Source organism: Rhinoderma darwinii, chromosome 10, assembly GCF_050947455.1.
Source record: "Rhinoderma darwinii isolate aRhiDar2 chromosome 10, aRhiDar2.hap1, whole genome shotgun sequence".
In the NCBI taxonomy this organism is placed as follows: Eukaryota; Metazoa; Chordata; class Amphibia; order Anura; family Rhinodermatidae; genus Rhinoderma; species Rhinoderma darwinii.
In genome coordinates, this window is record NC_134696.1 from 89,706,057 (window position 1) to 89,733,172 (window position 27,116).

General features: G+C 44.4%; 1 protein-coding gene and 1 long non-coding RNA gene across 3 annotated transcripts; one reads left to right on the forward strand and one right to left on the reverse strand.

The window, feature by feature from the left end:
* LOC142662193 (uncharacterized) lies at positions 1 to 8,707 on the reverse strand. Its single transcript, XR_012850881.1, has 2 exons — positions 8,221 to 8,707; positions 1 to 58 (listed from the first exon to the last, which is right to left on the reverse strand). It is a non-coding gene; the product is annotated as an uncharacterized LOC142662193 (long non-coding RNA).
* Positions 8,326 to 26,198, forward strand: EMC10 (ER membrane protein complex subunit 10). Of its 2 annotated transcripts, XM_075840235.1 has the most exons (9): positions 8,326 to 8,471; positions 9,014 to 9,249; positions 11,324 to 11,390; positions 16,772 to 16,884; positions 17,122 to 17,220; positions 18,541 to 18,722; positions 18,817 to 18,910; positions 20,215 to 20,307; positions 25,832 to 25,922. In XM_075840235.1, the coding sequence occupies exons 1-8, from the start codon at positions 8,342 to 8,344 to the stop codon at positions 20,296 to 20,298; spliced, it is 1,005 nt and encodes a 334-aa protein (XP_075696350.1). In that variant the 5' UTR covers positions 8,326 to 8,341; the 3' UTR covers positions 20,299 to 20,307; positions 25,832 to 25,922. The 2 variants fall into 2 exon arrangements, with proteins under 2 accessions (XP_075696350.1, XP_075696349.1); XM_075840234.1 differs by lacking the exon at positions 20,215 to 20,307 and having other exon boundaries at positions 8,327 to 8,471; positions 25,832 to 26,198.
* Positions 26,199 to 27,116: the final 918 nt, after the last annotated feature.

Below are 27,116 nucleotides of genomic sequence, written 5' to 3' on the forward strand. Positions count from 1 at the left end.
CATATCGCTGCAAACTGACGAATACGACCATCGCAAAAGAGCGACAGCTGAAGAAATCCTGCAAAATACAATATAATGGAAGAAGCATTTTACCAGCACATAAATGGAAAGATCCTGTGTGGGGTTTGACAGTATATTTTGGTACATTCACACGTAGCATAAACACGGTGGAATTGACGACCGGATTTTCGGAGCAGAAATTCCTCAGAATATTTGCCAGAGAAATTGGCGTAATACATATTGAGAATCCTCAGCGTGTGGATAAGATTTGTTCAAACCTCATCCACTTTGCTTTGTAAAACGCTGCAGAAAATCCGGTTGGAAATTCCACAGTGTTTACGCTACGTGTGGACATACCGTATATACATACCTCCCAACTTTTGAATTCGGAAAAGAGGGACATTTTATGCCACGCCCCCTAACCACGCCCAATATCCCGAATAAACATATCAAATCACGGCCAGATTCTTCTTCAAATAACAAAATCATATTCTCACTGCGGATCTCTAGACTGTCTGGATATCACTGATATTATGGATCTAGTTATATCGTCTTTATGTTACTTTTCTTATCTTGGGTATAACATTCGCTCATCACAGCGGCGGCAGCAGCTGCAGGACAAACCAAAAGGCTGAGAACAATGAAAGTCAAGAGGGAGACCCTGTGGTGAATGACTGGACATGATGGGGATTTTTTTTTTCCAGTTGTGTAACTCTGCTACCGCTCAATGGAAAAATCATCCACCAGAGCCCCCCTGTAGATTGCTCCACACACAGCCCCCCTGTATTTAGCGCCAGACACAGCCCCCCTGTACATAGCTCCACACACAGCCCCCTGTAGATAGCTCCACACACAGCCCCCCTGTAGATAGCACCACACACAGCCCCCCTGTACATAGCACCACACAGCCCCCCTGTACATAGCACCACACAGCCCCCCTGTACATAGCTCCACACACAGCCCCCTGTACATAGCTCCACACACAGCCCCCCTGTAGATAGTGCCACACACAGCCCCCCTGTAGATAGCTCCACACACAGCCCCCTGTACATAGCGCCACACACAGCCCCCCTGTAGATAGCTCCACACACAGCCCCCCTGTAGATAGCTCCACACACAGCCCCCCTGTAGATAGCTCCACACACAGCCCCCCTGTAGATAGCTCCAAACACAGCCCCCTGTAGATAGCTTCACACACAGCCCCCTTGTAGATAGCTCCACACACAGCCCCCTTGTAGATAGCTCCACACACAGCCCCCTTGTAGATAGCTCCACACACAGCCCCCTTGTAGATAGCTCCACACACAGCCCCCCTGTAGATAGCTCCACACACAGCCCCCTGTAGATAGCTCCACACACAGCCCCCCTGTAGATAGCTCCAAACACAGCCCCCTGTAGATGGCTCCACACACAGCCCCCTGTAGATAGCTCCACACAGAGCCCCCTGTACATAGCTTCACACACAGCCCCCTTGTAGATAGCTCCACACACAGCCCCCTGTACATAGCTCCACACACAGCCCCCCTGTACATAGCTCCACACACAGCCCCCCTGTAGATAGCACCAGACACAGCCCCACTGTAGATAGCTCCACACACAGCCCCCCTGTAGATAGCTCCACACAGAGCCCCCCTGTAGATAGCTCCACACAGAGCCCCCCTGTAGATAGCTCCACACAGAGCCCCCTGTACATAGCTGCACACACAGCCCCCTTGTAGATAGCTCCACACACAGCCCCCTTGTAGATAGCTCCACACACAGCCCCCTTGTAGATAGCTCCACACACAGCCCCCCTGTACATAGCTCCACACACAGCCCCCCTATACATAGCTCCACACACAGCCCCCCTGTACATAGCACCACACACAACGGCCGCCTCTGTACATAGCGCCACACACAGCTCCCTCTGTAGCTAGCGCCACACACAGCCCCCCTTTTGTACATAGCACACAACCCCCTCCCCCCTTGTACATAGTGCCACACAACCACCCTTCCCCCTTGTACATAGTGCCACACAACCGCCCTCCCCCCTTGTACATAGTGCCACACAACCCCCCTCCCCCTTGTACATAGTGCCACACAACCCCCTTATACTTTGTGCCACAACGCCGCCAGAGCGGTAGAGGTAGAGGTAGCCTACTGCTGCCACTCTCCGCTCTGCTTTGACGTCAGTCGCCGTCAGAAAAAGGCAGGAGTCTTGAAGCGGCGTTCTCACTGGTGTCGATGCCGGCCCGGGAGTGGACCAGTCCAGTCACCTGCCCTGTCACCTGCCCTGTGAGGTCAGATGACAGGTCAGATGACTGGACTGGTCCACTCCCGGGCCGGGATCGATCCGTCAGAACACCGCCGCAAGACTCCTGCCTTCTTCTAACTCTGATCGCTGCTGCAGTCATCTGGCATGCAGGGCGCCTGTCAGCAGCGATCAGCTGTTTTGATACAGCTGCAGCGCCCAGCGGGACCGGGACGGTTGGGAGCTATGCGTATATATGAAAGTCATCAACTTCATATTAGGGGAAGAAACCAAACCAGCACTACGGTTATTCAACTAAAATCCACCATTTCCATTATAATCCATCGGCTCCTATACATAATATGTATATAGCAGCAAAAAGAATGGCGACAGCACACTGCGAACACCAATGCAACCTAAACCACTAAATATAAATAAATATGCATTACTGCTAAATCTACTTATAATAGGGAGGTTCTTAGTGCACATTTTGATCAAAAAGTGTTTGCCCACCTGCCATGACAAGGCGACCTTTGTAAGGTGGGAACCTATGCTGCACATACACCCAGAACTGGGACTAAGCCTACATATATACCTGGGGATGGTAGGAACCAGCATTAAACAAAATCACCCAGGGCAGAATGGGAGGAGTGCAAGATCCAAAATGGAGGCAGTCACTAACCCCACATATATTTATTTAGTGTGAAGGATTTGCCTGACACAGCTTCTGTGTCGACGCCCGTGGTTAATCAGTCTGCATCTGCTCCTAGGTCTGATAGAGTGACTCGATCTGCTACCACTCAGGCTGGTAGGCTGAGGAGTGGGAGAGCCTATCGCAGCCTGGCCAGATGGTTCTAGCTCCCGCCCTTGGTCCACTTATACCTTAATTTGCTGCCTGTCCTTTGCCTGTGATTCTCCTGTTTCCTGGCTCTGCTATTCCAGCTATTACTATTGACCGCAGCTTTATATTGACCCTGACTTGACTGACTATTCTCCTGCTCTGCGTTTGGTACCTCGTACACTCCTGGTTTGACTCGGCTCGTCCACTACTCTGTTGCTCACGGTGTTGCCGTGGGCAACTGCCCCACATTCCTTTGCTTTTTTGTTCCCTTGTCTTGTTTGTCTGTCGTGCACATATTGAGCATAGGGACCGTCGCCCAGTTGTACGCCGTCGCCTGGGACGGGCTGTGTAAGTAGGCAGGGACTGAGTGGCGAATAGATTAGGACTCATCTGTCTGTCTCCCTATCCTTACATTACATCTATTGGCTTAGGTGGCATTAGTGTTCGCAGTGTGCTGTCGCCATTCTTTTTCTGCTGTATATTTGCAGTCACAGGTGTTCTTGCAACTGCATACACATTTTATATCATTTTGTTGGAATGTGCTGTTCAAACTTTTGTGTTGTTTATGTGATATATATATAACTAGTAAAAAGAAAAGCAGTACAAAAAATGAGAAAAATCTCTAAAATGCCGTGTGTGCAAGCCTCAGGACCTCGACCTCTATTCCCACATTCAAATGTCCAAGAGGTAGGCAGCACTCCACAAAAATTTGTCAAATGAAAAACGTTTTATTCACCCATATAAAGTGCGACGTTTCAGCCCCAGCATGGGCCTTTCTCAAGAAAACTTTTTTTCACTTGACAAATTTGTGTGGAGTGCTGCCTATCTCTTGGATATATGATACAGCACACAAGAAAATGGCGACAACGCACTGCGAACATTAATGCCACCTAAGCCGCTAAATATAATATGCATTAAATGTGCATTACTGCTGAATCTACTTACAATATTTAGGTTCTTAGCGCAGATTTTGATCAAATTGTGTGAGCCCACCTGCCACGACAAGGCAACCCCTATGAGGTGGGAACCTACGCTGCACATGCACCCAGAACTGGGACTAAGCCTACATATATCCGTGAAATCTCATTTACTTTGCTGGTACTGTATTAGGCTGAATGCACACGTTGCACATTATGTGCGTATTTGCTGCGTGTATCTTCATGCGGCAAATCCGCAGCGTAATACAGTACCAGCAAGGTAAATGAGATTTCAAGAAATCTCACCTACACGGTGCAGATTTTTTCTGCGTGTAAATTGCATATTTTAAATAATGCAGCATGTCAGCTTATCCTGCGTTTCCGCTTGAGAATTATATCTTATTAGTTTTAAACAAAAACACACCAAAATACACAGCATAAAACCGCACCTATTTCCACATCAAAATGTAAATACCGCAACTAAAAAAGCATAAAAAATTGCACCATTAGGTGCGGTTTTAGCTGCGGAAATACGTGCGTACACCTGTAGTTTTGGTGCGGATTTTTCACATCAAATTACACAACGTGTGCATGTAGCCTTACGCTGAGGATCTGCCGCATGAAATTACCCATGGCAAATCTGCATGTAATACGCATCGTGTGCATTGAGCCTTATGCTAAGTTCACTTGTTCCGTAAATACTGCGGTTTTTCCGCAACGTATTTCGTTATGGAAAATCCGCAGTATAATACAGTAGCAGCAAGGTAAATGAGATTTGAACAAATCTCATCCACACTCTGCGTAAATGATAAGCGGAAAAAACGCTCAGAAATTGAGCTACGGTGCGTTTTTCTAATCCGCGGAATGTCAATTGTATTTACGTAATCGCTGCGTTTGTGTTGCGGGTTTTCCCCATTGGATTTAATGGGAGGTAAAACCTGCAACAAATAGCAGATGTTGAGTTTTTCTGCGGCGGAAAAGTAGATGCCGCAAAATAAAGCAACTCAGAAAAAAACAAAAAACGTATACCTACCCAGGTAGTGCCACACAGCCCCCCTTTCTGGTAGTGCCGCACAGACCCCACCCTGGTAGTGCCGCACAGCCCCCTTCCCAGGTAGTGCCACACAGCCCCCCACCCTGGTAGTGCCGCACAGCCCCCCTCCCAGGTAGTGCCACACAGCCACCCTCCCAGGTAGTGCCACACAGCCACCCTCCCTGTAGGTAGCGCCTTTGGAGTTCCCTTTAGGAGTGGAATCCTAGCCAGAGAATTGCCGACACTCTGGCTGGGTATTCTGGTTCATATATGGACAGTGATGTCAGGGGCTTCCCCAGAGACGGAGTCCCGGAGCAGAGCCGCTTCTATCACTCTGTTTGAGACGCCTTCTCTCCTCCTGACATCACTGTCCATATATGGACAGTGATGTTGTGACGATGGCAACGTCAGCACCCTGCGGCCAAGTGGCCCCCCCCCAGGGTAGTGGGCCCCGGCACTTGCCCGGGTTTGCCGGGTGCTGATGTCGGCCCTGGCGGTCACGTAAGATAAAACATTATCCCCGGAGGCCGGTCTTCAGGATGTCAGAGGGTATGTGTTGTTGTTTTGTTTTTTTTTTACGTGCAATTTCCCACAGTGGACATTCCAGCTAAAAAAAACTGCAACACATTTTGGTGTTTTTTTTTGGCCGGAATTCCCTACGGCACCCAGGGTAGATACGCTGTGTGCTCTTACGCAGCGGATCTGCCCTGTGTAAAAATAGCATTAATATCCGCATGTTTTGTGCAGCTAAAACTGTGCATATTATCATTTAAAAACTGTGCAAATTTTAACATCAGTACGGCTTTCTGCCACATCGACGCCGGACAGGAGTCACTACAGGGGTCTGTATTCTTTACCGAGGTATAATTGCCAATCAACCGGTAAAAAGTTTTTGTATGCAGTGCCACGCCGATAGGTAGCTCTGTCCAGAAGACACAGAGTATACGTCGGTGTGTATATATATATATATATATATATATATATATATATAAAAATATATTTGTTTACCATTACATTTCTATTTAAAAGGTATATGAAGTACATTTTTAGAACATTCAAATAATACATAACAAAAGGAGTCAATGTAAATACAACGATGGTCAATGAGAAGCGAAGTATAGATGTGACCAGATGTAAATCTATATGGATCAAGAGAGATATTCGCCTATATAAAGAACTCTTTTGGTTGGTATCAGCAGGGAATAGAACCAGGAACGAGGAAGGGGAAGGGGACATATCCATAAAAGTCACAAGAATATCTAGAAACGAGAAAGGGGAATAGCATTGTGTTGGCTATCAAGCCACAACTTCCATTTAGATCTTAGTACAGAACGATGGCAATTGACGCCGGCTCAGGCCAACAGTTATCATTTATACCCTTATTATCATTTTCAATGTTGGTTGACGGTCATCCTTCCAATGATGAGCAATTTTCAATCTAGTTGTGATTAAGGAGTGTGATATGATCGTTAGGAAATAGTTCTCGGCCCAAACTCAATAACGCCAGGGCTGGGTCTGGTGGTAAATGAACCTTGCATAGTCTTGATAATAGTTTAACCCCTTCCCGCCGCAGCCCTGTTTCAGATTTTAATTTTCGTTTTTTCCTCCCCACGTTCCAAAAGCCATAACTTTTTTTATTTTTCCGTCTATCTAGTCCTATGAGGGCTTGATTTTTGCGCGACGAGTTGTAGTTTTTCGTAGAACCATTTATTGTGCCATATCATTTACTAGGAAACGGGAAAAAAAATATTTCTGGGGTAGAAAATAAAAAAAAACAGCGAATCCTTCATTGTTTTTTGCGCTTCGTTTTTACGGAATTCACTGTGCAATTAAAACCACATGTTAACTTTATTCTGCGGGTCAATACGATTACGGCGATACCAAATATATATCGATTTTTCTATATTTTACTACTTTTACAAGTAAAAACCTAAGTGTAAAAAAGAAAATGTATTTTGTGTCACCAAATTCCGAGAGCCATAACTTTTTTATTTTTTGCGGGATAAGCTGTCGTTTTTAATGATACCATTTTGGGGTACATGCGACGTTTTGATCACTTTTTATTACATTTTTTGTGTGAGATGAGGTGACCAAAAAATACAGATTCTGGCGTTTACATTTTTTTTTGTACGGCGTTCACCGTGCGGTTTAAATAATGATATATTGTAATTGTTCAGACTTTTACGGATGCGGCCATACCAATTATGTTTATTTTTATTTTTTTTACTATGCTCTAGGGGGAAAATGGGAAAAGGGTTTTTTTTACACAAAAAAACCCCTTTACTGAACTCATTTTTAATTTTTTTTATTAGTCCTCCTAGGGGACTTCAACCAGCGATCGTTAGATGGCTTGCACGATATACTGCAATACTAATGTATTGCAGTATATCGTCTTTCTGACAGTTGTGGATGCAATTAAATGATGCCTTAAGAGACGGTTATCTAGGAAGTGAAGTTCGATATCCCCCCACAGTTTTGATCAATCTTTTGACCAGTGACCTCATTTGGTCCAGGATCACTGCTCTATAATAGTGGAGAACTGAGGGAGTGTTCACGATGGGTTAAGTGTAAAATGTTGGACTTATCCCTGGGTCGTCTTACCCCCATATGAATTTTTGTACAATCGCTTGAAGTTTGTGAAGATCAGATATAGGCAAGAAACTGGGAATGTTCCTGAATACATAGAAGATTGTGTATACGTGGGAGCCTATAGGCGACCGATGCCACCGTATGCCTATACAGTGGTGTCCGTTGGAGGTCTATATCGGGAAATCCTCCGATTGTAGGCTTTCAATGTACACGGCAGACACTGTTCCAGACCGCCGTGAAAAGCCACACCCTAAACCACACCCCCTTTTTACCTAGCCGCTGTTTTTTTGGTGGAAAAGGGGGCAACACTAAGGCCGGGTTCCCACGTAGCGTAAACGCTGCAGAATTTCCGCAACTGAATTTTGTGTGGAAATTCCGCAGCATTTACGGTAGCAGCAAAGCGGATGAGATTTTGAAAATCTACTGCAAACGCTGCGGAAAGGAATAAAAAATGCAGCGAAAACTTTCAGAAATTGACCGGCGGTTGCAAATTTTAACTACGCATGTCAATATATGTCGCGTTTTCGTTGCGGGTTTCCCCATTGAAAACTCGCAACAAATAGCCAAGTGTTGTGACAAAAATCGCAACTCCAATTTTTTTTTTACTTACCCAGAATTCCTTGCTTTTTCCTCCAGTCCGGCCTCCTGGGATGACGTTTCATCCCAGGTCACATGGGCCGCAGTGTCATCCAGAGAGGCCAGACCGGACAACAAAGGAGGGACGCGTCACCATGACAACGGCCGGTGTGAAAAATTTTTTTTATTCCTACCACTGCTTTCCGACACAATGTGGTGCGGTTTTTCGGACGGAGTCGTTTTACGCAGCGTATATAAGACCGGTGGGAACCCGGCCTTACACAGGTAATTAAGATTAGTATATTTGCAGGCCACACATGGGAAAATGCATCGCTGATAGTAGCGGCCATGACACATTTTTGTGCAGAGATGGTTTTGTCACCACAGGCTGCTAAATAGTGACTCTGAACAGCACATCATTCTGTCTACAGTTATCTGTACATTTTCTTCAATTTTTTTTCTAACTAAAAACGACGTTTTGTGGGAAATTGGAATTGACCCGTTACAGAGGCAATACAACTATAAATGCTCTTCACGTAGAAATGACGTCAAACCCCGTCAAATTCTACGTGAACGACGTCAACATCCACGATTGGTTAGCGACAGCGAGGCTTTGAAGCAACATCGAGGCTTGAGACGCAGCCTATGCGTTTCAGACCGTACCATACCTGTTCATTAGTGTAATACAATCCATCTATTGATTCAAGTCAACTTGCCGAGGAGCTTATATTCTCCTGATTAAGCCATAAAATGGACATGGATACTTAGAAAAGATATAGTGGATTTAAGACAATGCAAACTAATTTAAAATTTCTGCACTCTACCAGAGATTAATGGTATGCTCCATCGGGCGAGCCTGGTACCGCGCATGCGTAGTGATTGGTGGTCGCTGTCCGGGACTGTCATGGCGGCCATCGTGGTAGGACGGAGTAGTAAGGAAATGAATGGTTCCTCGTTATTCAGGAGTCCGGTGTCCTGCTGTGCCGGTTACAGCTGCTTTGTCTTTGTAATATTCTCCTTTCTGTTGCCTTCTGGGATTCGAGGCAATGTCTGCCGGGTGAAGGTGAGGATCTGTCAGTGACAACAGGAGAAACCGCTATAATAATAATAATAATAATAATGTGCAGTATTGTCTTAATATTTGTTTTATTGTATCTATTCAATGCATTTAATCTTTCCAGAGATCCGCAGATTAGTTATTTTTTGTTGCAAAATGGGGTTTTATAGTCCTGCAATTTTCTCATACGTTTTGTTTACATTTCAAGATCCCTGCTTGCAGTCAGTGAATGGAAACATTATTGTTTACATCCTGAGAGTGAAAACTTCTCCTGACCAGGTCCTCCTCAAGTAGCTTTGGTGATCGTTACAATTTATCAGCCTGGTATCCAGGACAGAGGAGATTTGCGCTGCTACTGTGTTTACAGGGGTTTTCCCGTGGTTTAGGATTGGTCTTCGATGCGTGCTTGTTGGGGGGTATGACCCCTGTTAGTTACAGGCACAACGGTTCATCTTTAGGGTTAATACACACGACTGTTATTTTCTTCAGTGTCCTGTCCGTTTTTTTGGGGTTTTTTTTGCGGATCGCGCACTAAACCATTCATTTCTATGGGGCCATGCACACATCTGTTTTTGTTTTCCGGATCCCAGCGTCCATTCCTGAAATAATAGAAGTCCTAATCTTGTCCGTATTTGCGGTTTGTCTCATCCATTCTAGTATATGGGTCGCTAAAAAAAGAAAAAAAAATGCACACGGAAGAAACTAGGATCCGTGTTTTGCGGTACGTAAAACAGAAACGGTTGTGTACATGATGCCTCGTGTGCAGTCAGCACTTTACCCCCCTTATTCTGTGGATTGGTTAGGGTCCTTAGGCCAACATTTTTTTTACTCCCAGAAAACCTCTTAACCCCTTAAGGCCTTTTTACACCGGCCAATTATTGGGCAAACGAGCGTTCAATGAATGCTCGTTCCTGATAATTAGCGATCAGCAGATAAAGGAGCAAACACTCATTCATCTGCTGATCGTATCGTTTTAAATACCAAAACTATTATAGTTGTCGGCAGCACATCTTGGTGTGTAAACAGGGAGACGCGCTGCCGACATGATGATGATGATGATGATGATGTATGGGGACGAGCGATCGGGGTAACGACCGCTCGTCCCCATCCATAGCTCTGGGTGACAGGAGCAAACGAGCGCCGATCAATGAGCTGTCTTGTTGATCGGCTCTCGTTTACGCGGCCCACGTCGGGCTGTAATATCACTTTAAGTGGTACGTTGGATGTATGCTCTGTCAATGGTGGCGTGGGCTCAGGAGCCAAGCCCGCACTATACCCAGCAGGTCCCTATACAGCTGATCCTGACCTTGTAACCCCTCAGATGCAGCTGTCAGTAATTAATGATTAAGGGACTCCCTCTGTCCCCTGATTGCCTTCCCCAGCAACAAAATTGCATGGCCCCCAGGTCTGCCCTCTGTGCTCTACAATTAAGCCTTGCCACAGGCAGAGTATACTGCATGAGCAACCCTAAGAGGGATTTTAAAAAATAAAATAATAATAGAAACCGCTTGTGGCAGCTGATGGGTGCGGAGATCGGGTATCGGACCCCCACCGATCATATACTGAAGACCTATTCTGTGGATAGGTCATCAGTACGAAAAACAGTCCCCAACCTGGACAATCCTTTCTAAGAGGTTAAGATGACCGAGGATTGTCTGCACTGATACACTGTACCAAACCTTCAGGCTGTATCGTTCATTGTTCAGAAACACTTTTCTGGCCTTCCTCTTTCTCAAAAATAAGTAAAAAACAAAAACTATGAATCTATTATGACATTTTCAAGTGTTTTTTTTTTTTTTGTTCCAACTTTTTAAAGGTTTTGGGTCGATCACCATTGTTGCATCTTATCGGGTCTCACAATATGTGTGTCATTTAAAGGTTTTTCTTTTGGATAAGCTGCTTTATGCCGAACACTCACCCCGCCAGTATTTGTTTGATTCAAGCAGCAATGACGTTCTGTACTCATCATGTGACTGCGGTAGCCAATCACTGACCCCTCAGATCTGGTCTATGACTCGACATCTTGTGATGGATTCTTTGTTCTTTTACATAATAATTATGATTGATTTTTCTTTTTTAGGCAGGTGATGGGAGAGAATCAGAAAGTTGTGGCACAAACCTGGATTTGGAGCATTCATTCGAACTTGGTAAATGATCGGACAAAGCTATAAATCCTTCTAAATGTCTGGCTTCTTACGCCAGAACTTCCATAATTCTGTCATTCGGCCTCCTTCATATGGTCCACGGAGCTTGTGCCTGGACAGTCTATCGCTACTATGAAATGGGATTACATTGACGTTTTAGACTCCCCTAAATAAAGGAACTCTTTAACAGGTTCCGGACCGCTGGCCGTATTTATACGGCCAGCGGTCAGGGTCTCTGAAGTCCGCCGTATAGACTATTTACGGCGGCACTTCAGAGACTGTGCACGCGCGATCGTGTGCACACAGCTCTATGCCCTGGTTGTTGCTAACAGCCATGGGCACTGGGCAGAATGTCAGGGGCCAATCTTTTGGCCCCTGAACATGTGATCGCTGTGACAACCAATCACAGCGATCACATGCATATAAAACAGTGTGCACGCGATCGCGTGCACACAGCCCTGTGCCCACGCTGTTACCAACAGCTCTGGGCACAGTATCAGGGACCAATCTGATGGTCCCTGAACATGTGGTCACTGTGAAAACCTACCACAGCGACCACATTTGTTTTATTTTGACTTTTCTGGCAGTAAATCTCCTGCCTCTTTTCTTCTCCTCAAACATTTTTTCAGTTTGAGGAGAAGAAGAGACTCGGGAGAATTGCTGCCAGAAGATTACAGTGAAAAAAAATACAGTTACACTAAAACATTCTCTGTATAGATAGATTTCTATCTATCTATACAATCTATCTATCCATCTATCTTTTTTTCTATCTATCTACCTTTCTTTCTTTTATTCTATTAGAATAGGCAGGTAGGGAGTATATAATTATATATATATCCACATATATATAATATATATAGCAATAGCGGGTTTTTTTTTTGTTAGCGGTAGTGTAGATATATATAGCAGTTAGTTTGTGTGTTTTTTATAAAAAAAAAAAAAATTTGTTTAGTTAGTGTTAGTGTTAGTTACGTTATGGCGAGGAAGTTGTTTAGCGCCGAGGAGGCATACGCCATGCTGTGGTCTGAGTCGGAGACCGCATCAGAGATGGAACCTGTTTTAGGTAGTGACGATGACAGCGTCACTTCAGGTTCATCTTCAGGGGACGTTGTCCCTAATGCAGTTGAAACTGCAGAACTTGAAAGCGCAGGGCCAAGTAGCGCGGGACAGCCTGGTCCCTTCAGTCCAGGCTCTTGTATGGGCACCTGCCCCATCTTTTGGGCCTAGAATCCACGGATTTACTGCCACTCCTGGCATAACCGTGGACAATACAAATTTTGTCCAAATGGATTACTTCCATTTATTTATAACGGACGACATCCTAAATCAGATTGTCCACGAAACAAATTTATATGCCACTCAATATATAAGGCAGAAACCTTCATCCACCCATGCCAGAGATTGGACGCCCACCAATTTGCTGGAATTAAAAAAATTTTGGGGGCTCACCCTAAATATGGGTATTGTCAAAATGCCCTCCATTAGGTCTTACTGGTCAACAAGACCCGCCCAAGCCACCCCAGTATATTCTGCAGTAATGCCCAGGTCTCGTTATGAGACAATAATGAGGTTCCTCCACTTCAATGACAACGCACAGGCCCCCCCAAGTACCGATGCAAACCGGGATCGGTCGTTCAAAATAAGACCGCTAATAAATTCCCTGAATAATTTATTTCTGCAACTCTACACCCCTGAGCAGAATGTAAGTGTGGACGAATCCCTCCTCAACTTTCATGGCAGACTTAGCTTTCGCCAATATCTACCTTCCAAAAGGGCAAGATATGGCGTTAAGCTCTACAAATTGTGTGAAAGCGGGTCAGGATATACCACCGCCTTCAGAATTTATGAAGGGCGGGACCGCACAATAAATGTTCCTGGATGCCCCCCTGATCTTTCCACCAGCAGTAAGATTGTGTGGGAGATAATGCAGCCTCTGCTTCACAAGGGGTACCACCTGTACTGTGATCATTTTTATTCGAGTGTGCCCCTGTTTAGGCATTTGCATGCTGCAAGGACTGGGGCATGTGGTACCATGCGCAAAAACAGAATTGGTTTTCTGCAGCAATTAGTGGGGAAGCGCATGGTAAAGGGGGACTCCTGTGCTTATGCATCTGAAGAATTGCTGGCGGTCAAGTTCAGGGATCGCAAAGATGTGTATGTGCTAAGCACGATTCATACCGCAGGAACAGTGGCAGTGAGGGAAAGGGGGGCAACATCGGACAAGCAAACCAGTGAGCGTGCCCGAATATAACAAGTACATGGGGGGGGGGGGGTGGATTTAAGCGACCAGGTTTTACAGCCCTATTTAGTAAAACGCAAAACTAAAACCTGGTACAAAAAAGTGGCCATTTATTTGTTACACGTGGCCATCCACAACTCATTTGTGCTCTATAAAAAAAACAGAGGCAGAGACACATACCTGGATTTCCAGGAAAAAATTATTGAAGGCCTCATTTTTGATGTTCAGGACACCCGAGAATGCCCCCAGTCTGAGGATGTCACGCGACTGACTGAAAGACACTTCATCAGTCGGATTCCCCCAACAGCAACCAGAAGCAACCCCCAGAAAAAGTGCCGCGTCTGCAGAAAAGACGGGCACCGCAAAGATTCCCGATATTTCTGTCCCAATGTCCCTCGCAACCAGGCCTGTGCATTGAGCCATGTTTTAAAAAATACCACACTGTTCTGCATTATTAGGCTATGTTCACACGGGGTCTTTTGCCGAGTTTTTTGACGCGGAAACCGCGTCGCAAAACTCGGCAGAAACGATCCGAGAACGCCTCCCATTGATTTCAATGGGAGGCGTCGGCGTCTTTTTCCCGCGAGCAGTAAAACTGCCTCGCGGGAAAAAGAAGCGACATGCCCTATCTTCGGGCGCTTCCGCCTCCGACCTCCCATTGACTTCAATGGGAGGCAGGAGAAAGCGTGTTTTATGCCCGCGGCGCTCAATGGCCGCGGGCGAAAAACGGCGCGATAATTGCTATTCACACGGAGTATTTTGGGGGAGGAATATCTGCCTCAAAATTCCGTTTGGAGCTTTGAGGCAGATATTCCTCCCCCAAAATACTCCGTGTGAACATAGCCTTAGATTTTAGTTAATTTGTTGAAAATATATTTGCCCTACATTACGTTTTTATTTTTCCCCTGATTTTACTCCAAGAGGGAGGGAATGGGTGGGTGGGGGGTGGATGTCATGTTTGCATATTCTCTAAAGTTCATCTGCTGGAGAGCTCCATTTGCATAAACCTGCAATTTCTTATTTTAGAAAACCCCAAAAAATAAATTCCCATTATACCCCTAGATGAATATTTTGGGATTTCTGCTTCAAGAGCAGATATTTTGGAAGTGTTATAGAAACTCTGTTGAGTTTTGTAAAACCAGCTTTGAAAAAAAGCGATTTGTGAAATAATCTTCTTCTATCCTCCGCCCTCCTACATCTCTATGTGATGATAAGGCCCACATATTTGGTATCCCCGTGCACGGGAGAAGTGGCAGAATGTGAACGGAGATTAATTTTGACCGTGGTCTATACCGTGTGTGAAAAATGCTGGTATAAACTGACGCATTTGCTAAAAAAATTGCAAATTTTATTTTGATCCATGTTATTCAAGAAACTTTCAGAAGAAAACTGGACTGTCTAAAAATATGATAAACCCCTTGAAGGAAACCTTGTGGGGTCTACTTGTGTGAATGAAGTCATTTATGGGGTGTTTCTAATCTTTCAGCAGCATTAGGCCCCCCAGAAAACAGTACGCGGCTCTAAAATCAAATGCAAAATTCCTGGACCGAAAAGGCCAAAAAGCCTCCTTTTATGCCAAGCCCTGGCACATGCCCGCACAGTGAATAAGGCACACATATTTGGTATCCCCATGCACGGGAGAAGTGGAAGAATGTGAAAGGAGATGAATTTTGTCCGTGGTCTATACCGTGTGTGAAAAATGCTAGCATAAACCGACGCAATTGTTAAATTCTTGCATTTTTTTCCTATTTTGCCCACTTTAGAGAAAGAAAAAAAAAATGATATATACTGACAAATGCCACTAAAACAAAGCCCTATCTGTCCTTTAAAAAGAGTGTAAAATTCAAAGATGAACTTTATTCACCTGCTGAGTTATAGTCATCTAAAGAAGCGCATAGCAAAATTGTCAAATTTGCTCTGGTCATTTAGCTGTAAAACAGCCTAGTCCTTAACCGGTTAAAGGGCCAGTAAAGAGCACAGAATGCAGCAGTCAAACCTCTTTTCTCCGTCGCTTTTCCCCTGAATGCTGCGATCAAGGCTGACCGCAGCATTCAAGGGGAAAAAAAGAAGGGGGGATGCCCTGTGATGCGATCGAGGGACATACCATATATGGGCAGACAGCCCAGGGTCCATTGAAGGACCCCAGGGCTGTCCGGCCATATTCCTGTTAGGGTAAACTGAGGCATGTCCTAACAACTGCCTGTGTACCATCAGTGTATAGATATATGGCAGTACATTAAAGTTTAAAAATAAAAGTTAAAAAAAATACACCTTTTTTACAATAAACATTAAAATAAGTCTCGCTACATAAAATATACACATTCTGTATCGTCGCGACCGTAATAACAAATTTATAGCGTCATTTATGATGTTTACGCTGTTAAAAAAATAAATTAAATAAAAACTGATTTCTGTCACTTAATGTGAGGCACGAGGTGTGATGAATGTTGAACCTCCATGTGCCTCACATTAATAGTAATTAACCCCGTCATGTCCCTCACACATTAACCCAATGTTGTCCATTATGACTGCGGAACATGATGGGGATAATTACTATTAATGTGAGGCACGTGGAGGTTCAAAATTCATCATCACCTCGCGCCTCACATCAGAAAACGGAAGAACTTTTTTTGTTGTTATTGTTGGCAAAGTATTGTTTTGGTATCGAGTATCGCAATACTACACAAAGTATCGGTACCGAAGTCCAAATTCTGGTATCGTGACATCCCTAGTGCCCTGAAGTTTGTGCCAGGCGATATGGAGCCGACCAGGAGTCTGAATCCCTCTGTTACTGTGTTCGCCGAATGCCCCTACTACTATAGCCCGTAATTTCAGGACAAATACTATTTGAGGGATTTAGGCCCCCCCCATGCACACAACCGTAAAATCATCCGTAATTACGGGCCCGTTCATTCCTATGGCCGACGGACACCTTCCCGTATGTCTACGGGAGGGTGTCCGTGGCGTAGAAACCGGACCGTGCTCCTATACTTTATAATGGGAGCACGCATGTAAAAACGGCCGGATGTGCCCATATTTACGGGCACGTTCGCGTGCATGAAGCCTTACTATTTGAGCGCTTTTCTAATATATTCATGTACAATTAGGAAAAATGCATAACTATACTTCTTGTGTTTCACAACAGATGACAGCATCAACTTTAAGAAGAGAGGGGTGTTGATTTGGGGACCCGCTGCAGACCATAGTGTTTCTATTTTACAAAAACAACTGACAGAAGACGAGAGGAACAAATTAAGGGTAAGTGACATGAGCAAAAATACATCACATGGGAGAACGGCTTCTGGCGATCCAATAATGACTCTGCGTTCCGCTTTGTATCGGGGAATATATTGGATACAGTAAAATCCCTTGGACGCCGTCTTTGCTATGTAAATTGGGAGGAGTGATCTGACTTTTGCTTTATAGCAGCCGGTCCTCCTATTTGCTTGAATCCCCTGCAGTAACTTATTTTGTGGTTTGTTTTATGCTTGGCAGGATATCGCAAACCTACATGGACTTTACAGAATCCGAATTCCCCGTAAACTGGGAGTTACTGAAGAATCCCATGAGTTCGTCACGTCATTTGTCCGAGCGGTACGTTCAGCTCAGTCTTACCTCTTTCCGTTATTTAAGGGAGCGCTGCAGGTGAAACTGATCCAAGGTCTTATGTCTAGTGCAGGGCTTGGAGGGGAGTCATGCACCGACCCGGCGGGCCCTCACTAGGCTTAACACAGTGTATCGGATTTACCTGGAGTGCTACTTTACGCTATTCATATATATAGATTTTTTTATATTAAAGATCCCTTTAAATTAGGTCATTATCAACTTACGCTAGTCACTCTCTAATTTTTAATTAGGGAATCTCTCCATGTGACAGGCCTTTAAACAAGTTTTCCCGTCCTCGGCATTCATACCACATTAGATGTGCCTTTAATGCCTGATCAGTGGAGGATTGACCTATGAGCCCCCACAATACTTTAAAGGGGACCTGTCACCTCGCCTGACATATCTGTTCCCCATGACATAACAATTCTTGAATATCTTTTCCTAGAATTCTACATTGTGCCGTTTCTCTTATTCCTCCTAGAAATGTATGACTAAATTTACAACTAGGCATATTACCCTTATCAAAGGGCTGTGGGGGGAATTTATCAACTTTCTACGGCCGTTTTCGGGCGTAGAAAAGTCGCAAAGAGGTCCAAAAGTCGCAAGTTGCATCGAAAATTTTGACTTTTGGGAATTATACTCCGTCCTCAACACTTTTTTGGAAAAAAAATAAAAATAAAAAGTAGCGTGGCTTTTCAAGGGGCACTGTCAGGACGTTGTATGTGACGTAGCACTTAGGACGTTGTGCGGTGCGTCGCATATAAGGCCCTGACGCCACTCAGCGTCATAGCCGTGGATAAGTCGTGGCGTGCTGATAGAGCCTGAGGGGAGAAGCGCTAAAGTGAGTATACATTTTTTCTATTTGTGGGTAATGGCTGGGACACGACCACGATTGTTATGCCACGAATTTGTGGCACACGGCCAGCTTTATTTCAGAGCTGTGCGCCTCCTTAATAAATCCGTTTCATCTTACTCCAGCAGAGCAGAAAGTTAAGACTGGCGACGATATTGGCGGGACCGGTTGACCATCTAATGTGTATGGCAGGGGAGAGAAGGCTCGGGCATGTTGGATCCCAACATGCCCGATCCTTTTGTTCGTAAGGAGATAAGCCGCTGCCAAAGGAGTCTGGCAGCCGCTTTCTTCCTACTGAAAACACCTGCACGCTTGTGGAGTCGTTAGAAGTAGCTGTAAGCCAAAAGATGCAGGTGGTCCAAATGACACTCACTTTGATGTGACCTAATACGAGACAATTTTTTTGTTAATACATTTTTTTGGTCTTTTTATTTTTTATTTTTTTTCCCTCCCAGTGCTCCATGGTTGAATCTCACCTCTCGGATCAAATCACCGTTCACACAGACATTTCAGGGAACATTGTGGGGGTGTCCATCATGACCCTTCCCGTTTCCTGCAGCGGTGTAGAGGTGGAAGACGTGGATTTAGAACAATTTAACACCACTGTCTACATCCAGCAGCCCGTGCCGGCGGCAGTGTGAGTCCATAACCTGCACTCCAGTCCTTCACATCAAGATATATATATATATATGTGCTCCGATCTGACCTGCACTTTGTCTTCCCCTTCTTAGGCCTGAGACCGCGGCTTTCATAGAACGTCTGGAGATGGAGCAAGCGCAAAAAGCCAAGAATCCACAAGAACAGAAATCCTTTTTTGCTAAATATGTAAGTTTTTAAGAAATGTAGCCGCTCTTTGGAAGGCGCCTCTTCACTCTGGGTAGTAGAGAGGGGTCCTGAGCAGGGGAAACCCTTTCTATGCCATCCATATTCCCTACTAGGGTGCTCGGAAGGCCATTTTTTGTTTTATTTATTTATTTATTTTTTTTCCCTCGCTGCATACCAAGAGCGATAACTTTTTTTTTTTTTTTTTTCTATCCATAGAGCTGTGTTTAGGCTTATTTTTTGCGGGACGAGCTGTAGTTTTTAATGGTACTATAAAAAAAAAAATCTTTGTGGTGTGGAATTGCAAAAATATGGCGATTTCCTCCATTATTTTTGGGGTTTTGTTTTTACGGCTTTCATCAGGAGGTAAAAACGTCAACTTAACTTAAATCTGCTGGCCCATACGATTACAGCGATACCGAATTTATTTAGTTTTTATTATGTTTTACTACTTTTACAAAGAAAAAATAGTTTTGTGTCGCCATATTCTGAGAGCCAGAACTTTTTTTTTTTTATTCTTTTTTTTTTTTTCCGTCGACTAAGCGGAATGATGCAATTATTTTTTTGGTAAATAGAACTTTTTTATATTTTTTTTTTTTTTTTTTTTTTTTTTAGAGCTAAGGTGATAAAAAAAATAACAGCAATTCAGCTTTTTCGTTTCTTTGGCGGGTAAAACACTGTATTATATTAGTGCAGACTTTTACGGACGCGGCGATACCAATGTTTCTTTTATTTTTGACATTCATTTAGAGAAAAAAAATGGGAAAAGGCGTTTTTTTTTTCTTTAATTTTTGTTTTTTGTACGTTACTAAATATTCCACTTTTTTTTATTTTTTTTATGTTTTTTTTTTATAAATCTAAGTCCGTCGAGGGGATTTGAAGCAATGATCATTAGATTACGGACACACACACGCTGCAATACTAATGTATTGCAGTGTATTGTAATTTTTTACCGGCTCCTATTAATATGAACAGAAAGATGGCCGACCTGGGAGCCTTCATTAGGCGGCCATGACAATCCGCACGCCCTACTCTTTCTAATGGCTTCGATACCGTGGCCGCTATTGACCGCCGCATCTAAGTAGTTAAACGGCCAGGATCAGCGTTATCCCTGCTCCTGGCCGTAATACACAGCTGACGCCTGCGACGTATGGAGTGGGGGTAACCTGTGAGTACAGCGTTATCAATGGGTTAAAATTCGACATGGATCTCACAATATTCGACACGGCGAGAATGAGACGCCTCCTCCAGACCTCCTGTGTCCAGGGTATTTTGTGACTCCCTGTCTTGTCTCTCCCTCCTCACAGTGGCATATTATACTAGGAGGGGCACTGTTACTAATGTTCACCAATTCGGCGAAAGTACCAAGGGAGCCAGGACAGCCGGCCTGAGGAACTGAAGTAATCCATTGACCTCCGCTTTATCCCTCCTCTAATGCTCCTCTACCTACTCGCACTTTATTCTCTGAGCTCTGAGACCGAACTATTATTAGAAATGAACATAAAAGGAATCTCAAATTTTTTAGCTTTTGCCAATGTAGTCGAGTAATGAACGGAGGCTTTTATACAGAACGTGGCTACGAGCTTTGTATATTTGTCTAAATGTGGTCCCGTAATATTTCCCAAAATTTCGGGAAGAAGCGAGGCGTAAAGTCAGCGTTTTCTGTTCTAAAACGTTGGTATCGGATGGCGTAGTCTCTACACCTTCCAATATAGATGTATCAAAACCATAGGGGGAGGGGACGATGGTCGTCCATGGGGGTATTATAGGTTGTCAAGAATGAACCATGTTTGTATAGCAGCCTATATGGACAGGCGTATGGAAAATGTATACTCCCTTTCCATCCACCTGCTGTCCCCGTTGAAAAGCTTGTAGTAAGCGAATAAGGCCGCGACATGCACTCACTAATAGGAGAGAAAGTTACATAAACCTATAGAATCACTTTAAAGGGTTACAGAATATTTCTAATTCCAATCTGCTATTACTACTTTTTAACATTAGATGGTGCTATGGAGCTATTTGCGCTGAAACGGTAGACGAGATCGTGAGTGATCTTTGTGATTTATGATCGCTGTAGGTTCCTTGGACGAGCAGTCATTTTTTTTACTTAAAGGAGTTTGCGCATCGGGGACGTTTATGGCATATCCACAGGATATGTCAGATAAGTGCGGGTCCCGCCACTGGGCCCACACCTGTCTCTAGAACGGGGGCCCCTTAAACCCCTTGAGCTGTGCTGTTTCCGTAACTCCCATAGACGTGAATGGGAGTTATGGAAACAGCGTAGCTCAGCGAGCTACAATGTTTTCTGAGTACATGGTTGGAGAATACAAGTGGCAGCAGGAGCCGAGACGGGGTTTAGGGGGCCACATTCTAGAGATAGATGCAGGTCCCACCTCTGGGATCCGCATCGATCTGACATTTATGGCATATATTATGGATATGTCCCTGATTGATAAACCCCCTTTAAATGGGTTTTACAGATCTTTGATGTAAGGCTTCTCCTTAGAATAGGCCATCAGTATGAGATCGGTGGGGATCTGACTACCCACACACCCACGGATCAGTTGAGTAAAGGAGCCGGAATAGGTCATCAATACCAGATCGAATCAGGGTCCGACTAACGGCACCAGCACGATCAGCTTTCTGAAGTGGCCGCAGCGCTCTACCCAGCACAGCGTCCTCTTTATTGTTTACTTGGCACAGCGCCATACATTCTGTAGTGGCTCTGCCTGGTACTGCAGCTCAGTCACATTCAAGTGAACGGGATTGAACTGCAATACCAGGCAAAACCACTAAGAAATGTATGGCGCACTTGTAGAAAATGTATTTAACACCTTAACGACCGCCCACTTTCTTAACGGCAGGTGTCTATAACCGCTCCTGCTTAGAGAATAACAGCCTGCTGAATACAGCAGGGATCGGAGGGAACACTGACCCCTGCTTCTTAACACTTTGATTGCCACAGTCCGTGACTGCAGCATGATCATAGGGGACTCCCCTCTATGATTGCATCACCAGACACCCGGTGATGTAATCGGAGAATGGGGGGAACCCTCTGCAGTCCGCCTCGGGGATCTCGAAAGGACCCCAGGGCTGTCTGACACATGTCATAGTAATACACTATAATGTATTAGCATACAGGGGTAGACTTAGAAATGATCAAATAAAGTTGTTAAAAACTTAACCCTTCATTAATGAAAAAAAGTAACAAAAAAAAAATGTCCAAAAAAAGTCATTATTTAGCATAAATCTATTTTATTGCCCATGCATTATATAAAAACAAGAAACTTACCTAATATGTGTATCTACACGACTGTAATAACCTCAAAAATGTATTTAATTGCTTATTTAGCGTGAAACGTGGATGGTACAAAAAAAAATAATATGGCGACAATCGCTTTTTCAGCTATTCACGCCGCAAAAAAAATAATTGCATAACTTAGGCCTCACGCACACGCCCGTGCCCCATAATCATGTCAAAAAATTTTAAATGGGAAAAGATAGGACATGTTCTATATTTTGCGGTACACTTCCACGCCACGGACACCTATCCGTAGAGATACGGAAAGGTGTCCGCAGCCAATAGAAGTGAATGGGTCCGCAATTACAGAGAGTTTGAGAATTTTTACGGTCGTGTGCATGGGGCCTCACACGGTGAAATGTTTTTGTCGCCCCCCCCAACTGCGTAAAAAAGAGGCAATTTCTTCTTCATAAAAAGGATTCATATAGCCGCATCAATGGAAAAATAATAGTGATGGCTGCTGAAAGGCGGAGGGGCAAAGTCGAAAAAAATGTCGCTGTCATTAAGGGGTTAAAGTGCTGCCACATCTCTCCGTGTGGTCAGGATGCTAATAGGGCCAGAAATCATTGAGAACAATTCACGACATGTTCTGTATTAGCGGCTCTGACAATTACACTGTATTCCACTACAACTGTGTGGCTCAGGTACAGCTGGTGACCACCACTACTCGGCTAGAAATAAACACCGCCACCCCTCGATGGGGCGAATGACTTTATATATTAGTAGTCAGTTTCCGCTTATAGGACAAGCAGCAAACAACATAGAATTTAGTGCCCCGGTGGCGCGGAGCCCGACTCTGCCTCTCAGCTATGTAATGATTAATCCGCTCTGATTGTGGACAGTCGTCATTGTTTCTTTTGGATGCATACCAAAGAAAAAGCCTGAGCTCTGTAGGAAACAATTCTATCTATTTTCATCTGCTGCACGTAACTGGGTGTAATGAAGGTTAAGGTGACCTGGTGACTTTACTCTGCAGTCACTCCTGTCCCGATTTATATTACTGCGCTCTGCCGGTAGTGGTTACTGAGCACAGTCCATTATAAGCGCTGGGCTGATTATGTATCCGGATTGTAGCACGCTTTTTATACTGGGTACTAAATGGAGAAGGCCATATAGGGAATATTGGGACATCGAGAACCATTGACCTGGTGACTATGTGTTATTCTAACAATCAGGCTTACACAATAGACAGGCCCGGGGTCCTTACTAGGACCCCAGGGCTGACTGCAGAGGAATTCGATCCTGTCACCGGGAAACCGGTGACTCGATCCAAAGGGGGATTCCCCTTTGATCATGCCACGCTCACAGACCGTGGTGATCAAATGGTTAAATGGCCGGATTCGGAGGTTCCTCTGATGCCTGCCGTACTCTAGAGGCTTCTCTAAGTACAGGAGCTGTTAGTAACAGCTACTGCTTAGAGAATGAGCGCTTGCTGTAGAACTCCTAAGCCTTTTATACAGCAGCACCAAAAGATGCCGCTGTAAACTCCTCGGCACCACCGCCTGCCGGCAGAAGATAGTGGGGGAATCATTAAAGGGTTAAAGAAGTTGGACCACTTTTGATCTCCGGCCAATCCACTTTGTTCTCCTGCTGAGATCCATCATCTATTTTTTTTTTTTTTTTTTAGATCCATTCGGTCTTTTTGGATGAAAGTGATGTCACAGGCTATGAGCCCATGCTAGGGTGGGGGCTGATGCTGCACGCAGGTCTGCGAACCCCCAGAGATCACATCTGAACAATCGCCGTTTTTTTTTTTCTTTTTTTGAAGCCGTATCAGCAGAACTGTGTGCAACTTATGCCTCTCCCGAGCGTGAGCTTAACTTCAGACCATTGATATGTTACCTATGGACCGAGTCTGCCGGAGTGAGAGTCACTTTTACTTATCAGCTCTGGCTTATAGAGGGGGGTCCCGAGCGGGGAATTTGGTCCATATTCTCTAATAGGGCCTATGGACAGGGATTATCTTACTCAGGCAATGCCTTTAACGTCCAAGCACCTTTTTATCTTGCAGAAGTATCTTTCTATAGTCCTACCTGCAGCCCCGTCAAAATGTTGGGGCTTTTTATTGTGTATATATGTCCCTGAGGAAGTCCAAACATATGAAGGAGTCAGAAGCGTGTCCGCCCTCTTAGGTGGTGGAAGTAGGTAAGCGCTGCGGGGCCATAGTGGCTTTACTGCCGTTCAGGTCGATTGATGAAGACCGTCCATTGCACCGATCAAAGATTGAATTCCCAGTGCATGGACCATATATCTGAGGCCAGTCTGATGCAGGGTTGTAGTTCGCTGAACCAGGACCAGGCAGATCGTGATCTCCGATCTACAGTATATTTATTAAATCAGTCCAGAATTATTTCTGTATAGTAATCTCATCTGTCTGGTGCCTCAGATCTCAGAGGTCTTTGTATAATGATCAAGTCTTGCGCTTTCTAGAGAAACACGTCCTTCATGCTTCCTTGTGTTGTCCTGCGATCATCGCCTCCGTAGAAACATGCATGTCCCCCGCACCCCCTACCCCAGAATATGCGGCTGTTACAAATCTTTAGTTTTGGTGGTGGGATCTCCGCATTTCTCTTTCATTCTGCACTGTGGTAGTTTGGTAGCTAATAAAGGTGATGGTCTCCGTGATTCTTATTCAGGACAAAAACCGGTCACGAGTCTTGGAATGGGAAGAAGATGACTGGATGGGACGGTGGTGATAGCGGTTAGGGCTGAGCTGCAATAGGATGACCGTCCCCAATCACACATCACGGGCGGGTTCACATATAGCGTTTTTTTTTTTTTAAAAACAGGTTTTATTTTGTGTTTTTCTTGGCGTGTATTTTTTAACCCCCCAAAAAAAACGTCACCAAAAGTCGAGAGTAAAATATAAAAGGCATGTGTATTGGGGTGGGCTCTAGGTAAAGGTTTATTGAAATTTTTTTAGGACCTGAAATACTCCAGGAAAAAAAACCTTATGTTTAAAAAATTTTTTATAAGGATAAAAAGGCACCAAAAAAATTCTTATTCGTGCCGTTTCTTTACAACCTAAAAGAAAACGCTGCAAAGTAACTGTGAAGAAGCCTAATGGCGTCTCCTAGGGCTATGGCATCAATGTTAAATCCTGGAAAACCTCTTTAACTTCGATGCTAATAAACCCTGGCGCTCCCTCCCGCCTGGCACAGAGTAACCTCTTGTGGTCTCCAGAATCATGGCTGACCTGATGTAGATGGTGAGCTGAAGTGACAAGCGGCTGTGGCTTCTGCTCATCACATACTAAACCGCTGTTCTTGTGAGAGCTATGTAGCTAGTTCCCTCAGATGGAGATAAGCGGCACATGAGTTCTTGGGCAGCCCATTATCTCACTTCCTTATTAAAAGTGGCCCACTTGGCCATGCTAAACATGCATGTCTATGCGGGAAAGGGGGGATATGCAATATGGCTGCACTCTGGTGTCTATGGGTAACAAGGTAAAATTTTTTCTGTTTTCATTGTTTTGTTAAATGAGGTGCATTTTTTTTTTTTTTATATAATTTTTTTTTATTGGGGGAATTTTTTTATCAAAAAGATTCACTCGTCCCTTTCCTTCTGTGCCATGTGAGGACGACTATGTGTGAGGATAACTCTTGTCTGCTTTGTTTTTGCAGTGGATGTACATAATCCCTGTTGTTCTGTTTTTGATGATGTCTGGAGCATCCGACGCCGGTAACCAAGGAGGGAACGGCGGAGGTGGCAATGGTGGTGGAAGGTGATCGGGTGGGAACGAGAGCCCACATATGGTCCGGAGCCGAACACGGGATATGAACTGCCGGGGCATGTAAACACTGACGTCCTACTCAAGATCCGGAGGATGCCTTTTATTTTTTGTCTTAATTTGTCACTTTTGTTTGGTTCTTCTTATGATCAAATTGTTAACGATGTATAATGTACCAGACACAATACAACCTAATTTATTAACTTGTAATTATTTGCACTCAGTATTTGGAAGATTACAATGTAGGTTGGGTAAACTGATGTTTGTGTTTTTTCATTCTGTTCACATAGAGGATAATATTACTTGTCCTTCATACATGGAGGTGCGACATTTAGACGTATCTACTCTACTATGACAGGGACCAGGCGTTTACACTTCATACAATGAGCCGGGTCCTTATAGGAGTTCCGCTAATCACAGGATAAGTAATAACATGCTGATCGGTGGGGGTCCGACTGCTGGGGCCCTCGCCGATCACCAGAACTGGGCTCCCGTTCCTCTTAATGAATGGAGCAGCAGGTCGAGCGTGCACAGAGCCGCACCATTCACTGTCTATGGGACTGCCGCAGATAACCGAGTTCAGCGCTTGGCTTTCTCAGTGCCATAGAGAATGAATGGGGGGGGGGGCAGCGGCGCGCATTGTCATCCTGCTGCTCCATTCATTCAGAGGAACGGGACCCCTCTTCTTAACTACTGCGGACAGTCATAAATGTTCCTATATACATGTGCCTGAAATGACGGCTCACTCAGACTATTAGCTTGGATCTCGTGGCAGTCACCAACTATAAAATCTGAGGACAGAAGATAAATGGTAAAGAAAACCAGATTGTACTGCAGACTGTGATGGCAGTAAAGGACGAGACTTCTTATTTATAGAAGATGGTTGATAACAGAGAAGAGTAGCCTTTACCTGCTTGTCCTTCAGAAGTCTAAGATTTCTGTCTGGGTGAATTTAATTATTATAACAGAATTTGTACAACTATAGGAATTTTTAACCAGTTCAGGACCGGGCTATTTTGCGCCTTCAGGACCAGACACCGTTTAGCCCTTTTTAGCACGTGTTAGTTAAATGGCTATAACTTTTTTATTTGTCGGGCTAAAGACGTGATTTTTGCGACGTTTTTTCCGTAGACAATACAGGTTTCATTATAGTTTTTATACACACCTTTTTTGCTATT